At 44.0% G+C, this 17464-nt stretch overlaps 1 protein-coding gene across 1 annotated transcript in view; it reads right to left on the bottom strand.

Annotated features, from left to right (window-relative positions):
• LOC115476056 (periplakin-like) overlaps positions 1-11712 on the bottom strand; it is a 172100-nt gene extending 160388 nt beyond the window's left edge. Inside the window, exon 1 of the mRNA XM_030212182.1 lies at positions 11520-11712. Coding sequence (XP_030068042.1) covers positions 11520-11581 — 62 coding nt within the window. The 5' untranslated portion in view covers positions 11582-11712. The remainder of the gene's footprint in view (positions 1-11519) is intronic.
• Between the last annotated feature and the right edge of the window lie 5752 nt (positions 11713-17464).

Below are 17464 nucleotides of genomic sequence, written 5' to 3'. Positions count from 1 at the left end.
CTGGTTAAGAGACCTTCCCTTTCCCCCAAAAAAGGCCAGGACATTCCTATTTAGGAGGCCATTGCCCTCTCCCTGAAGTAGGCATATGTCCTGATTAAGTCACTGCTGTCTCTATTGCCTTGGTGTAATAAAGTTCATCCCCTTCCTCCCCTCTCCACTAAGTCTTTTGTCTCAACAGATTTCTGTGCCATCTCACTCAGGAATTTTGGAACACATAGCTTGGACCTCCTCCAGATGCAAGCATGGAATGTCCTCGGTGAGACAGCATTGGCAAGCTGGAAGGTAGGCTAAGTAATGAAAAAGAGAAACCCACCAAAGGGTACAGAAAAGCAGGAGAAGCTAAATGTGGCAGAATCTCTACTGAAAACAGACTGAGAGAATCCACACATTATTTGGAATGGAAACACAAATCAAATGATAAAGATCTCCATTGTTTTCAGCTGGCGACATGGTAAACTCATCAAGGTTCTAGAAAGTAAAGAATTCATTTATATACAGTATATACACACAGTATCGCTGGGGTTTACTAAGCCGCTAGAACGGCTGGCTATGCGCTAGTGCCGACACAGCCCGGGTCGGCAATGCTGCGTGGAAGCCGCTAGCGTGGCTTAGTAAACAGACCCCTATAACTGTACACGCACAAACACACATATCCTAATATAGTATATATCCAAGCATGCCTAGTATTGCATTAACTGACAGTGTGTAACATATAATCTTATCGCACAAAAGCACATTCTTAAATATTCTGCTACGGAATAACGAATATATGCAACACATGTAATAGAACACTAGGTAAACATCTACACTCTTACAAAAGGGACAGGTAGCTCTGGACCTCCAGAACCACAAGCTGGTCAGGTTTCCAGGGCACTCACAATTAATATACATGAGGTACATTTGCATTCAGTGGAGGCAGTGCGTCTTATGCATATTAAGTGGGGAAATCTCACAGGCCCAACCAGCTTGCAGTGCTCGAGGAACAGGGTTGCTGTAGAACACATACTTATAAACTATATCCCAAAAGGTAAAATACGTATCCTTGAATAGTGCCAACAGTATATTATAAAGAACCATATCCTATGTATAGATGATGAATCCCTAAAGTACATTACTGTATATAAAAGCATTATGGGCCAGATTCTATATATGGCACTGAAAACCCCCCCACGCTTAGCGCTATTCTGTAAACCTCGTCTAATGTTAGGCTGGGTTTATAGAATATGTGTAGAATAGGCGTGACCATTGGTGTAAAACCTAGGCACAGATTGGGTATATTCTATAACAGTGTATGTAATTTTTAGAAACGCCCATGACCTGCCCACAGCCACACCACCTTTTGAGTTCCACGCATGAGAATTTACATGCACCACTTTAGAATATGCTTAGAAAGTTGCACACACAAATTCTAATTAGTGCCAATTAGTGCCGATAATTGCTTATTGGCCAATTATCAGCGCCGATTGGCTTGTTAATCAATTAAGTATGAAATATACATCCCGCAGTGTGTGGAGTTAGTAAAATGCAGTATTCAGTCCATACTAGGGTTACCATATGTCCTCTTTTTGAGGACATGTCCGGGCAACCGGGCGGGTTTTGCCAATCTGCTCGTTTGTCCTGAACCAAATGGCCTGAATACACACATCCAGTGGGGTTGCTTTATGTGAAACACAGGTAGATGGAGTAGCCGGTTCCGGGCTGGGTGGAGTTAAAAAGACACCGCCGCCATATTAAATATATTGATGGACGGTAGACAAGCAAACATTTGACAGCATGGTGAGTCCTGGACATTTATTTATATTTTATTCATGATATGGGAGTGTTAGACTGGATTAGCTTACACGTCTGTTTGCTATTTTTTACAGTGACTGCACGTTAAGTTCCCCTTGAGAAAGCCAGGAGAGCGAAACAGGCTCCTGTTGGGGTGTGCTTGTCAAACGGCATGCAGATATGTGATAAGTTTGCTACAACAATATAGAAGCTAGCAGCATGTTGGAATAAATACAAAAAATTGAAACTAAAAAAGAAGAAAAAACGTGATACACAGAAATTAACGGTGCTGCTAGTGGAGTACAATGGTAGGAGGGAGGGCATGTGTCTATGATTAAAACGCCAGCAGCAAAGCAATCCACAATCAGCTGTGACCAAAATATGAGACTATGCCTGCAAACTCCACCATAGTAATTCTGCCATAGCACTCTACTTTCTTGTGTGTATTCTACAAATAAGCATGGATTTTCCCCCAGCGCCATTTTAATAATGACTTACGGACTTTTCTTTTAGGAAGCTACCAATCCTTTTTTAAACTCTGCTAAGCTAACTGCTTTTACTACATTCTCTGGAAATAAATTCCAGAGTTTAATTACACATTGAGTGAAGAAATATTTTCTCTTATTCGTTTTAAATTTAGTATTTTGTAACTTCATTGTGTGCCCTCTAGTCCTAGTATTTTTGGAAAGAGTAAACAAACAATTCACATCTACCCGTTCAACTCCACTCATTATTTTATAGACCTCTATCATATCTCCCCTCAGCCGCCTATTCTCCAAGCTGAAAAGCCCTAGCCACTTTAGCCTTTCCTCATAGGGAAGTCGCCTCATCCCCTTTATCATTTTCGTCGCCCTTCTCTGTACCTTTTCTAATTCCACTATATCTTTTTTGAGATGCGGTGACCAGACCTGCACACAATATCCGAGGTGTTGTTGCACTATGTGCAGCTGCCTAAAAGGTGTGTGCCTAGTGTGACACAATCTGCGTGTAGGCATTCTCAGGGGAGAGAATTGGGCAGAGAGGAGGCAGAGCTGCGATGCATGCCCGTATAAATAATATGCCTACGTACCGTTCTTGTGACTAAATTTTAGGTGCACCCATCTAGGCCACCTAAGATCAATTATATTTTTGTGTAAATATGTAATTCATATCTTTGATACAATTTTATAACACCATGATTATTATGATTTGAGAATCCAAATTTATATTTCTTAACTTTTAGTTTTTAATTATTGTTTTCCAATTATTTTTTTAATTACTGTTTAAAGAACCTAATATCTACATGTTTTATCTGTTTTTCATTATTCTTGTTTTGATTGATATGTTTATGTATGTTTAATACAGACCCCTGATGCAGATGCTAGGCGCCGAAACAAAGCCCGTGTCAGGTCTATCTTGGAATATCAACAGTTGTTAATAAAGAATCGTGTTCCATTTTCCTAAGGCTCTTGGTGCTTCTGTGATTTTCCGTACTTTTTTGTACTTTGGACCCTCTCTGTACTGTTGTCTAAATTCTAATTAAAGCCAATTAGTGCCACTAATTGGATATTAAGTACCAATTATTGGCACTGATTGGCTTGTTAATCAATTAAGTTGTGCGCACAATTTGGCCATGTGGCCAAATTAGCGCATATAACTTAAGGCACAATATATATAATTTGGGGGATAGGCAGTGGTGTGCTGGAGCCGGCTCGCAAGGGCCAGTAAATTTTTTGGCATCTTTCGAGCCAGTTGTTCTCGGAGTGCAAGCCAGCTTGCCTCTCCTTCCCCACCCCGCGAGCTGCAGGGTCATAGACTCCCAGCACTGGCTCACCTGCCCGCCCTCAGCTCCCTGATAGCCTTCCTTTCCTTCCTGCCGCTGCCCTGCCTTTAAATATTTTATTTTACCTCAAGTCACACGGCAGCATTGAAAGCAGCAGGCTCAGCTCACCTCCAGCCTTCCCTTCCCTCTCAGTGTCCCACCTTCTTTGTTCTGATGTATTTCCTGTTTCCGTGAGGGCGGGACACTGAGAGGGAAGGGAAGGCTGGAGGTAAGCTGAGCCTGCTGCTTTCTATCTATTTATTTACTTATTTATGGCATTTTATCCCACATTAAAGATGAATTAGATTGGAACCTGGGAGCATTAAACATTTTTTTTTTCCCCGGAGTAATGCATTGCCCCCCCCCCCCCAAGGCGCTCTTCCCAGGTATTGCCAGCTCTGCAATTGGGGGGGGGGGGGGCGCAGAGGTAGACCGGGGAGATAGCCTGTTGTTAAAAATTTACCAGCACACCACTGGGGATAGGCTTAAAAAAGGCACCTTTCTGGATTTCTCATAGAAGTGTTTTGTGTCTTTTGAAATCCATTTAAATTCATGAGTAGAGGGGTTGGATCAGAGCTTAGTTTAAGTACATAAGTGTTCCATACTGGGAAAGAACAAAGGTCCATCAAGCCCAGTATCCTGTTTCCAACAGTGGCCAATCCAGGTCACAAGTACCTGGCAAGATACCTGCATTACAGATGTGTCTAGATATTATTTGGAAGGGAAATGCTTGGGTAGGAGTGAAATAGCAGGTCAGATGCACAGTAACAAGGACATGCCCTCTAACAGATGAAGCTGGAAATGGGAACCCATTGCTGTATGAAACTGGATACCCAATATTCAGATGATTTAGCTTTGGCTCAAGTTTCTCTCTCTACATTTGTAGAATTCTCCTGTACCTTGCTTCGAGTAGAAGAGAATGTTGTCCTTGCTCTACTTTGACTTTTGAGGGCGATCTCAAATCAAAAGCGCTGGAAATTCAAGCCCTACATCTATCCACAGAGCAGGTGCAACATGCACTCTTGGCAATGAAATCTACACCATAATTCCTTGTCAGCTTCCTTTAACCCTGCTCTGGATGGGCCATCCCTATAGGGTAAAGGGAACATTAAAGTTCAGACACATCCATTCTATATATAAGTGTGCCTCGATTTGAGTTGTGATGCTATTTGTTTGAAACAGAACAAGACCCTAAAGCAGGAGTTCCCAAACCTTTCCTGGGGGAATCCCTGGGAGTCAGGTTTTCAGGATATCCACAACAAATATGCATGAGATAGATTTGGAGGAGGCAATGTATGCAAATTGATCTCATGCATATTCGTTGTGGATATCCTGAAAACCTGACTGGCTGGAGTTCCCCCAGTACAGCTTTGGGAATTCCTGCCTAAAGGACCATTAAAGGGAAATGACTTAATAGGAACCTGGCCACGATTTTGGTGACGCAGAAGTGAACCCTCTGGCAATCAACTAAGCCAAAAATCCATGAAAGGAATTCTGCAGAAAGTAATTTTCAAATCTCCTTAAAATTTTTGACCTAATCTTATACGGACATAAACCATAAGATATTAGGGATGTGCACATGGCAACATTTTTGATTTGTTTTTAGTTTGTTAGGCCTTTTGGACATTTTTTCTGGGGGGGGGGGGGGGGGTTCCACACAATTGTTTTAATAAACTGTTTGTTAACACGTTAAAACTTGTACTGACAACGTACCTTAAAAGCATTTACCTCTGGATTCTATATATGGAACCCATATTTGGGTGTGGATCCAAGATGTACAAACAAATCAGTTAATGAGCTATTCTACCATCAATTATTGAAGTTAATTGGCAATAATTTGGAAACGTACATACATCTGCCTGCCTGCTATTCTATAATACTGGGCACCTAAATCCTATAGGGGGCCCTTTTACTAAGTGGCGGTAAGCCCACTGCAGGCTTACCGCGTGCCAATCAAACTACTGCTGGCCCAACGTGGGCGCTGGCGGTAGTTCCACCTCCAGCGCGTGGCATTTCTGGTGCTAGCGGAAATATTCAAAAACTTTTTCCGCAGAGGGTTGCCCGCCAGGTTAGCATGGGAGCCCTTACCGCCACCTCAGTGGGTAGCGGTAAGTGCTTCCCTCCACATGGCCACGCTGTAAGAGCAATCTTACCACGTGGCCATATCTTTTTTTCAGCCTTTTTACCTGCTGTGGTAAAAAAGGCCTCGGCGAAGAGCAAAAATGCCCCCCCCCCACTGCTAGCACAGGGCCCTTTTTTACTGCAGGTTAGTAAAAGGGCCCCATAGTGGGTAACTCAAAAGGAGTGGCCATGGGAGAAGTATGGATGGGTTGGAGACTGCTGAAAAGTTGGGCAAAGCATTATAGAAAAGCCCAATTTACAAACCCAAATGCCATGAGTTGGGTGCCATATTTACACCAGGTTTCAGCTGCGGTACGTGATAGCGCTCAATACTGGGTGGAATCGATACTCCAAACTATTCTATAAAAAGACATTCAGTCCGGAGCACCCTTTATAGAATAGAGCTTAGGACCAATTTTTCCCAGCGCTAATTTTTGATCTAATTTTAGAAGCTGGCTTAGTGCATACCAAATCGAATTAAAGTACACTACAAACCGAATAAGCACTGGGCACTAACAGCTTTCAGGTGTTTTTTTTTTCTAACAGACTTCAAAGCCGTTTTGACTGACACCTTCTCCAGATAAATACGGCCCTCTTCCACCACTTACATTTAATCGGTCGAGGGGGTCTTTTACTAAAGATTAGCGAATGGTATCTGTCACAGAAGTTATTTTATTCCTATGGACCCTGCTGCAGATAACATGAACTAATCTTTAATAAAAGACCCCCTAAATTTGCCAGGTGCATACATTTAGCCAGTACAGAGGGCACAGCTAAGTTAGGAGATAGGTCACTACTGGCTTTTTTTTTTAGCTTCAACTGTTTCGGGAAAACCTAGCCAGTTGGGTTCAACTGAAAATTCATCCAAAGATAACCAGTTAATTTTAAGCCTGTTATCTGAGCCACTCATGACCTGTTTGAAAACTTACCCCTATGAAATAACGGCTCTTTTGAAATCCAAACCACATTTTAGAATTTTAGCCCCGTTTTTGACATTTTTTTTTTATATAGCTGAGTCATGAGTTCTCCCCAGTTATTACCACCAGTGTGACGCAAGGATCAGGCCACTTACCCATTGATCAGAAAGAGCGGCTACAAATTCAAAATCTGCTTCAGAGCATCACTTAAAGGAAACCAAAACTTGAGTTCTGATGGCCTGCAATTAGCTGATTGCTTTTCTAATTAGATACTTCAGAGAGGTAGTCTGGGAGGCTTCCAGTTTCATAATTCTGATGTAGGAGTTTACAAGCATTTGATGATTTACGACCATGGCTTATACTTATTTTTTTTATGAGTAAGCAATTTCTTTGTGCTCATTTGAGCTTTTAGCTCAGTCAGAACCAGCCCAGGATCCGATGCCATGAGCCTTCATTTACAACTACTCAGGGAGTTTTTTTTCCCCATTTATTTTATCTCTTCCAGACTTATTGTCATGATTTAGTCACTGCACCGACAGGTATTTGCTACAATCCCTTAACCCTGGGCCTTATAGTTCTTCAAAAGTGAACCTAGCTCCTTTCCCATAGCAGTATATGGTGCTGCCATTTTTTTTATAACCAGCTCTTGATTTGCTGGAACCAGAGACATCATTTTACCCAGTTCTAGGCTGGAGACTTTTGGCCGGTTCTGGTTCTGAACTTACTCCTGCCCGTTGAAATCAGTGCTCTAAGACCCAAAATGCACCTGAATGGGTTGGTCAGAAATCAGAGACGGTCCCAAAATCTCCAGCCAGGAACTGGGTAATTTAGCATCTTTATGGAACTTCAAATCACATTGAACCATTATAGCTTTTATCACTTTTTTCCAGGGGTGGGGGAGGGTTGAACTCACATCCCTAGCTTTTCAGTACAAAATGCTAGCCTATAAATCCCAGAATTCTTCAAAACCAGGACTGGCACATTCTGGCTTCAAACAGCAGCAGGTAATATAGTAACATAACATAGAAGATGACGGCAGAAAAAGACCTTCACGGTCCATCCAGTCTGCCCAACAAGATCAACTCATATGTGCTACTTTTTGTGTATACCCTACCTTAATTTGTACCTGTCCTCTTCAGGGCACAGACCGTATAAGTCTGCCCAGCACTATCCCCGCCTCCCAACCACCAGCCCCGCCTCCCACCACCGGTTCTGGCACAGACCGTATAAATCTGCCCAGCACTATCCCCGCCTCCCAACCATCAGTCCCGCCTCCCACCACCGGCTCTGGTACAGATAGTATAAGTCTGCCCAGCACTAACCCCGCCTCCCATCCACCAGCCCCACCTCCCACCACCGGCTCTGGCACAGACTATCAGGGAAAGAGATGCTACGAAAGCTGCAAGAGGTTACTAGTTATCAGTGGCATACCGAAGGCAGGGTGGTGGGGGCGGTCCGCCCCGGGTGCACACTGCTGGATAGGTGCAGGGAGCAGCCGCGTGGCTGTCGGCTCCGCTGCTTCCCTGCTCCCTCTGCCCCGGAACAGGAAGTAACAGCAGAGGGAGCAGGGAACCAGTGGAGCCAACAGCCACGTGGCTGCTCCCAGCACCACAGCAGGTAAGAATACACCTGGGGGGGGGGGGTTTGGAGGTGATGCATCAGGGGGGGATGGTGATGCGCCGGGAGGGGTATTATGCTGTACCCAGGGGGGGTGTCATGCTGCACCTAGGGGGGTGCACAGCAGTGATCTGCCCCGGGTGGCAGCCGACCAAAGAGCGCCACTGCTAGCTATCTTTCCATCCAATGAACAAATAATCCTATTAAAAGCATACAAAAAGGAACAATTTTCAATGCACCTAGGTGCAAGGTCAGTATATACAAAAACAACTAACATAAAACCAATTCTTATCAGTCCCCATGCTGACAATTTTAATATCCAGGGAGAGATCATATTTAAGGGCAACAAAACAAAACAAAAAGCTGATTTTCGGGTGGACTCATAGTGGCGTACAGAATCTAAAGAACGGTTTCAAGCACAATTTGAAAATCCAATCAAACTGTATGTACCCAAAACATGCCCCAGGAAATACTTCCCATCATTTTGATTAAAAGCTTATGTGCTAAAGAACCCCATGTGTATTTTTAACTAGACTGAATGAAGGCAATTTTCAGCGAACAAATTTACCCAGGAAAATGGCTCTGAAAATTGTCTGAAATCAACGGACTACTTATATAAAAAAAAAAAAAAGTTTGGTATCTTGCAAATTATGTGCATTTTAGAACAAAATTCAATCACCCCTCCCCCTTTTATTTGGGATACGTAGATCCTTCCTTGGCGAGCAGATCACAGCTGAGAATATTTTCTTGATTTAATGAAAGGGAAGCAGACAGAGAGTTGCTGAAGCATTCTACAATATCTGTACAAAATATGAGTAAGTTCTCTGAGAAAGGAATAAGAAAGTAAGTCATGTGTGATTTTATGGCAACACAGATGAGCATTCTGGGTGCCAACGTCTTCTAGATTTCTATGTACTAGCAACAGATGAGAGCAGCCATGGAACTCCCCAGATGAGCTGGAACAGGCCACAGGCCAGCAGAACTGCTGTGGGCCTTGATTTCTACGGGTCACATGCGGCCTGAAGATTCCCTGTGGCCACCCTGAGAGTTTAGGAGACTTCACCTACACAATATAAAGTTTTGCTACAGAATATTTCTGATACCCATGTTAATTCCTCTCTCTCTCTCTCCTACTGATGTGCCAGAGCTACTGGACTAAGGAAGATGCAACCAGACCTGGGGGATCCCTATAAGGGGTGTAGCACAATACACAGGTACTCTAAGGACCAGTTGGTGGAATCTCACCTGCCAGCAGGAAACCTACAATTTTAAACAGGTGTGACCTGCTGCTGCTCCTTGCCCAGAACTTGCAGGGTGAGAGCCATGAAAGGGCAAACCCAAAAAACTGGTTGAGTTGGACACAAGGCAAATCAGATGCCAAAATCAGTGACAAAGGAATTCTACTGCTCTCAGACCTTATCTTACACAGGACTTGGAGACTAACAGAGCTGAAACAGTATAGAGCTGGTCATTTTCATAGTAATTTTATTTCTGCAGATAATATTGAAAAACTTTAGAAAGCCCTATATTATATCACTTAAATTAACACAGCAGAAATGAATATATCTAATTACACACATACACAAACTCACAACCCAAATAAGTGCATTCTGCAGAATCTCAATATATTGAATCCCGAAATGTTTCTTGAAACCAAACAGGTTATAGACTTCACTTTAGAATGACAATACGTTATATCACAGAGAAAACAACTAAACACACCTCAGAGCATGTGATACACAATAGCCAAGACCTTCCCATGATTTCTGCTCAGATGCTGCCTGGTGTGTTTTTAATGTTTCCAAATATTTCCCAATTCATGTGGGTTTTTTTTTTCCATTTTAACAACATTTTTTTGTAGGAGTGCATATATTCAAAGGTTTACGTATGCATAATCGATTCTGCATTCAATAAAATATTTAACGCCTAAGTGTACATTAACAAATGCACATCCCTACTGAGATCTCACCTAGGTTGCTGTCACTCTTCTAGCCTAAGTAGATGCTACAATCACACACACCATGTAAACAGCCCAAACCACAGTTTCACTAGCCACTATGCTTCTCTTCTCCATGGCCTATGAGGAAGCTTAGCACTGGTCTGATTGTTTCTCACAGATTACAATATAGAAATAGAAGGACATTTATTTATTTATCTGCAGATTGACAGTTGTTACAAACCAGTGTGTTTATATCCACAAGTTTCCATGGCAGCACTGTGTTATGTTTTCCTGTCTTTGACGATGGAATATGCATTGTGAGGCGAGTAATTTTGTGAAAAAGACCAAAAAGATGCCTACTTTATAAAGGCAACAGGCACCTACATGCTTTTACAAATACCCAAACCTTGCCCCCAAAGCCGACAAATTTTCACCTGTTCCAAAGATAATGTAAATGTGTGTGCCTACTCAAAATGATGGGGGGGGGGGGGGGGGGGGGGAGAGGGGGAGAGTGTCCAACACAATACAAATTATCCCTTCCTGGACACAGTGAGGGAGCTTGCTCAACAATGAGGATACTCAGCAACCACAGAGCTGGCTTCTCCGAGTCCACCTTCCCTCCAGTCAAACTACTACCTCCGGGAATGCATTAAAGTACCCGCGATCTTTCGCTGCCTCGTTTTTATCCGTCTATACTCCAGCGCTATTGGGCAGCCCATGTCCGCATGTAAACCACGCTTTACACGGAAAAATGCTTTATTGCCCCCCAAATGCTAGGCGCTGACTTTGTCAGCTCGCGCTGCCCCCGAAGGTGACAGCAGACAGTCGCTGGCGCAGTCATCAAGTTTATAGACCCCCCCCCCCCCCCCCAACTCCAAGGGCATCACCACCTGAGAAGTCTGCAAAGTGCAAAACGATCCAAACCTCAGTGCCAAGAACAGAGCAGTGAATACATTTGTCTCCTTGGCATGTGAAACTGGAGGAGGGGATGAGGTGCAAACTGGTATCAGGACGGGAGCCACACCTTTCCGAGAATCAAAGCACCATCCAGGCAAAAGAAACACGCTCTGATTTAAAGAGAAGGGAGCACCCCTCGTGGTGCCCCCTCCGACTGTGGCACTTTAATGCATTGGCGGCGTAGTTAGAGTGCCCTCCAGCTTGTGCCCCTGTCACGGGCTCGTGCACTTAGTGCCCTCTCCAGCTGTGCCACCCCCCCCCCCCCCTGCCATCGCGCACAGCAGCAGCCTGCTGCACACGTACCCGTACAGACTGACAGCCCGAAGCCGGATTTGCAAGCTGGCAGGAATCGACATTCCTGTCCGGCTGCCCGGGACAAGCGCCCTCAGCTACTTACGTTTTCGAGTGCACGCTGGGGCTGTACTTGCCGATGTTTTTCTTCTTGAAGAGAGAGGTCATGGTGGTGGTGGCGAAGGTAGCGTGCGATCCCTCCTGTGCTCCTCAAGGCTGCAGGTACAGTGTGGGGCACTTGCTGTTGTGAAGGCTGAGAAATCTTCTAGCCCAGCCCAGCCCTGCCCTGCCCTGGGCCTGTGCCGAGGCTCCGGCAGCGGGTGGGGGAGGGGGGATTCCAGCGAGGGCAGTACTCGTACTGCCTGAACACCTACTGCACGTCACGGGGCAGGCGGAGCTCCCGGCTTCCTCCCACTGGCCAGAAGGGAGGCAGGCACGTGTGGGCTAAGGCCACCGAGGGACAGTACTCAGTGGGACGTGAGAGCTAGTAGTTGCATAAAGTGAGTACTGTGGGTGTAGAGATATTTATTTATTTTTATTTATTGTATTTGTACCCCACATTATCCCACCTTTTTGCAGGCTCAATGTGGCTTACAGAGTGGTGTTATAATTGGGGAGGGGGCATATCTGTATTAATAAGCTTATCTTCACTATTTTTTCTAGCATGGAGGGCCATTTTAGCAAGAAAAAAAAATCAGTGCCACAGCCAATATCATTCCAGGACAAATCAGACAGCTCACTGTGCGGGAGGGGGGGGGGGGGGGATTCTACTCATAAGTACATAAGTATTGCCATACTGGGAAAGACCAAAGGTCCATCAAGCCCAGCATCCTGTTTCCAACAGTGGCCAATCCAGGTCACAAATACCTGGCAAGATCCCAAAAAAGTACAAAACATTTTATACTACTTATGCCAGAAATAGTGGATTTTCCCCAAGTCCTTTAATAACGGTCTATGGACTTTTCCTTTAGGAAGCTGTCCAAACCTTTTTTAAACTCCGCTAAGCTAACTGCCTTTACCACATTCTCTGGCATTGAATTCCAGCGTTTAATTACACGTTGAGTGAAGAAAATTTTTCTCCAATTTGTTTTAAATTTACTACATTGTAGCTTCATCGCATGCCCCCTAGTCCTAGTATTTTTGGAAAGCGTGAACAGACGCTTCACATCTACTCGTTCAACTCCACTCATTATTTTATTGACCTCTATCATATCTCCCCCCGCCACCTTTTCTCCAAGCTGAAGAGCCCTAGCCGCTTTAGCCTTTCCTCATAGGGAAGTTGTCTCATCCTCTTTTATCATTTTCGTCGCCCTTCTCTGCACCTTTTCTAATTCCACTATATCTTTTCTGAGATGCGGCGACCAGAATTGAACACAATATTTGAGGTGTGGTCGCACCATGGAGCGATACAAAGGCATTATAACATCCTCACTTTTGTTTTCCATTCCTTTCCTAATAATAACTAACATTCTTTTTGCTTTCTTAGCCGCAGCAGCACACTGGGATGAATACCATCCGGTCCAGGAGATTTGCTACTCTTCAGTTTGTAGAACTGCCCCATTACATCCTCCAGGTTTACAGAGAATTCATTAAGTTTCTCTGACTCGTCAGCTTCGAATACCATTTCCGGCACCGGTATCCCACCCAAATCTTCCTCGGTGAAGACCAAAGCAAAGAATTCATTTAATCTCTCCATTACGGCTTTGTCTTCCCTGATCGCCCCTTTTACTCCTCGGTCATCTAGCAGTCCAACTGATTCTTTTGCCGGCTTCCTGCTTTTAATATACCTAAAACAATTTTTACTGTGTGTTTTTGCCTCCAACACAATCTTTTTTTTTTTAGGTCCCTCTTAGCTTTCCTTATTAGCACTTTGCATTTGGCTTGACATTCCTTATGCTGTTTCTTACTATTTTCAGTCAGTTTTTTCTTCCATTTGTTACATTTGTACCCCACTCATGGCAGGCTCAATGCAGCTTACATGGGGCAATGGAGGGTTAAGTGACTTGCCCAGAGTCACAAGGAGCTGCTTGTGCCTGAAGTGGGAATTGAACTCAGTTCCCCAGGACTAAAGTCCACCACCCTAACCACTAGGCCATTCCTCCACGTCTGAAAGACTTTCTTTTAGCTCTAATAGCTTTCTTCACCTCACTATTTAACCACACTGGCTGTCGTTTGGTCTTCCATCTTCCTTTTTTAATACACGGAATATATTTGGCCTGGGCTTCCAGGATGGTGTTTTTGAACAGCATCCATGCCTGATGTAAAGTTTTGACCCTCGCAGTCGCTCCTCTAAGTTTTCTTTTCACCTTCTCATTTTATCATAGTCTCCTTTTTTAAAGTTAAACGCTAACGTATTTGATTTCCTATGCATATTTACTTTGAAGCTAATATCAAATCCGATCATATTATGATCACTGTTATCAAGCGGCCCCAGCACCATTACCTTCTGCACCAGATCATGCGCTCCACTAAGGGTCTAGAAATTTTCCTTCTCTCGTCGGCTCCTGTACCAGCTGCTCCATAAAGGTGTCCTTGATTTCATCAAGGAATTCTACCTCCCTAGCGTGCCCCGATGTTACATTTACCCAGTCAATATTGGGGTAATTTAAATCACCCATTATTATTATGTTGCCCAGATTGTTTGCGTCCCTAATTTCCTTTAACATTTCTGCATCCGTCTGTTCATCCTGGCGAGGCGGACGGTAGTACACTCCTATCACTATCCTTTTCCCCTTTACACATGGAATTTCAATCCACAGTGATTCCAAGAAGTGTTTTGTTTCCTGCAGAATTTTCAATCTATTTGATTCAAGGCTCTCATTAATATACAAATGACACAGCGTTCCCCTCTACTCCCGATCACATTTTGTTTCTCTAGACCTAGCTCCCCCTCCACACACACATTCTCTATCCCTGTTTCCCAGTTCCTCTCCCTAGCACACTGTCCTCCAGAGCCATCCCTGAGCTAGTCCCATTCCAAACCCTATCACTATCCTCTCCCCACCAGTCAGCCTTCACTGTCCAGCTCCTTCAAGCTGGCTGTCCACCTCAGTTTTTTAATCCTATATTTACAGTACAGGTTTGTTGGCCAAAGGCCACTTTTGGAACAGCTAGTCTGTTTTCTTCTGGCACCACATAACTGTGCAAGTTTGTACTGCTCGGTGCCCAATCTCCCCCTATAGTGCTCTTTGGTTTATGCGAATAATCAAGGAGTCTGGGCAACACAGCTCAAACTTACAAAGAGCTGAATCCTGCAGGTAGAAAACAGAACAGCTGATATGGATGTAGTCCCAGCAGCAAGGCTCTGGGGGGCGGGGGAAGAGGGCCTTACAATGAAGAAAGCTGGTGCAGAAAACGTGTAGGGGGGGGGCCTTCAGCTTGGAACTCTTTACTAGATGAACTGCACAATGTTCCTTTGCATTTTAGCTTTAGTAAGCTTTTAAAAACGTGGCTGTTTCAGCAATGTTTTACATAGTAACATAGTAGATGACGGCAGAAAAAGACCTGCATGGTCCATCTAGTCTGCCCAAGACAAACTCATATGTGTATACCTTACCTTGAATTTGTACCTGTCCTTTTCAGGGCACAGACCATATAAGTCTGCCCAGCAGTATTTCCCGCCTCCCAACCACGAGTCCCGCCTCCCATCACCGGCTCTGGTACAGACCGTATAAGTCTGCCCTCCCCTATCCTCGCGTCCCAACCACCCCCCCCCCCTGTATTGCTCTGATTCTGTTTCTTTGAATAACAGGTTTATTATGTTAGATTGAAATTATTATTATTATTCATGGCCCTTGTAAACTGTTTTAACACATTGTACAAAGCTATATAAAAATCAGTAAATCTCAAAGAGTAACACAGTGCAAGGAGACAGACACAAAAGACTTGCACAGACTTTGCAAAGAGCTTAAAAGTGAAGGGTCATATTTAAAATGTGAGGTGGATGGATCAAGAAGATGACGATATCTAGGCCAGTTTTAAAACTGCACATCTTTTGCCTCAGGGTTTAAGTTTCTGCAAATTTGGAACTGAAAAGCATCCAGGGGGTTGGAGGAGGAGAGGACTGTGCAATTTCTGCAAAATGTGCCTCGGGGTACTACATTTAAATATCAAACAGAAGGCCAAGGTTTCACTCATTGAAACCACAGATGCATAAATCAGGTCCTTAGGGCCCACACATGCATCTGTTTTTCAGCATCACTAAAATTTGCCTGGCTAATATCCCAAATGCATGCAAATATATCATGAATATTAATTTTGGATATCCTGAAAACTAGATGTGTTTCCAGTTGCTAGAGACTGGAATAAGCTCTCCTCTGAACACTAGAACATGTTGATATTTTTAACAGTAAAAGGTTTGTAACTATTTACTGCTCATTAGATAAAACCATCGGGCCAGCCCTGCATTTAGAGAGTTTTCTGGGGGGGGGGGGGGGATTTTCAGAGCTATTCAGTAAACAGTTCAGACTAAGACAAACGTTTCATTAATGTCATCTAAATTAAAGAAGCACTTTTTTAAAAATCCAACATAAAGTATTTACTTACTCCGCTACCGAAAGATGCTAAGAAAAGCACAATGGACCTAACCAACTATCGCCCAGTAGCATCTATTCCACTTAGCAGAGCCGGTAGTGGGAGGCGGGGCTGGAGGTTGGGAGGCGGGGATAGTGCGTGGCAGACTTATAAGGTCTGTGCCAGAGCCAGTGGTGGGAGGCGGGACTGGAGGTTGGGAGGCAGGGATAGCGCTGGGCAGACTTATACGGTCTGTGCCAGAGCCGGTGGTGGGAGGCGGGGATAGTGCTGGGCAGACTTATACGGTCTGTGCCAGAGCCGGTGGTTGGGAGGCGGGGCTAGTGCTGGGCAGACTTATACGGTCTGTGCCCTGAAGAGCACAGGTACAAATCAAAGTAGGGTATACACAAAAGTAGCACACATGAGTTGTCTTGTTGGGCAGACTGGATGGACCATGCAGATCTTTTTCTGCCGTCATCTACTATGTTACTATGTTACTATGTTATAACCAAACTCATGGAAGGCATAGTGACGAAACAACTTACTGAATACCTAAATAAACACTCAATTTTGCACGAGTCTCAATCAGGATTTCGGTCATATCACAGCACCGAAACTGTTCTAGTGTCCGCAATGAACTCATTTAAACAAGCAATTGCAACTGGTAACAACATACTCCTCCTACAATTCGACATGTCCAGTGCCTTTGACAAGGTTAATCATGAAATACTACTTCATATACTAGATTACTTTGGAGTAGGAGGCACAGTTCTCAAATGGTTCAAAGGATTCCTGACCACAAGATCATACCAAGTAACAACGAACGCGGACAGATCACTCCCATGGACACCTGAATGTGGAGTACCCCAAGGATCCCCCCTCTCACCAACCTTATTCAACCTAATGATGATACCTTTAGCCAAACTACTAGCCAATCAAAACCTCAACCCCTACATATACGCAGATGACGTCACAATCTACATCCCGTTCAAACATGATCTAAATGAAATCACCAACGAGATCAACCAAAGCCTCCAAATAATGCACACCTGGGCAGATGCATTCCAACTAAAACTTAACGCAGAAAAAACACAATTGTCTTGTACTCACCTCACAACATAACACAAAAAACTTCTCCACCATAATCACACCATACTGTTCTCTTCCTGTCTCACAAAACTTGAAAATTCTTGGAGTCACCATTGATCGAAACCTCACTCTTGATACCCACGTGAAAAACACGACAAAAAAGATGCTCTACTCCATGTGGAAACTTAAAAGAGTAAAACCTTTCTTCCCGAGATACATCTTCCGTACCCTGGTACAGTCAATGGTAATAAGTCATCTGGACTACTGCAATGCACTATACACGGGCTGCAAAGAACAGACTATCAAAAAACTCCAAACTGCCCAGAATACTGCCGCCAGACTCATATTTGGAAAAACTAAATATGAAAGTGCAAAACCCTTAAGAGAGAAGCTCCACTGGCTCCCACCTAAAGAACGCATTGCGTTCAAGATCTGCATGATTGTACACAA

This window comes from Microcaecilia unicolor, chromosome 8, assembly GCF_901765095.1.
Source record: "Microcaecilia unicolor chromosome 8, aMicUni1.1, whole genome shotgun sequence".
NCBI classification, from domain to species: Eukaryota; Metazoa; Chordata; class Amphibia; order Gymnophiona; family Siphonopidae; genus Microcaecilia; species Microcaecilia unicolor.
The sequence above is the reverse complement of the archived record's forward strand: the minus strand, read 5'-3'. Positions and strand labels throughout refer to the sequence as shown.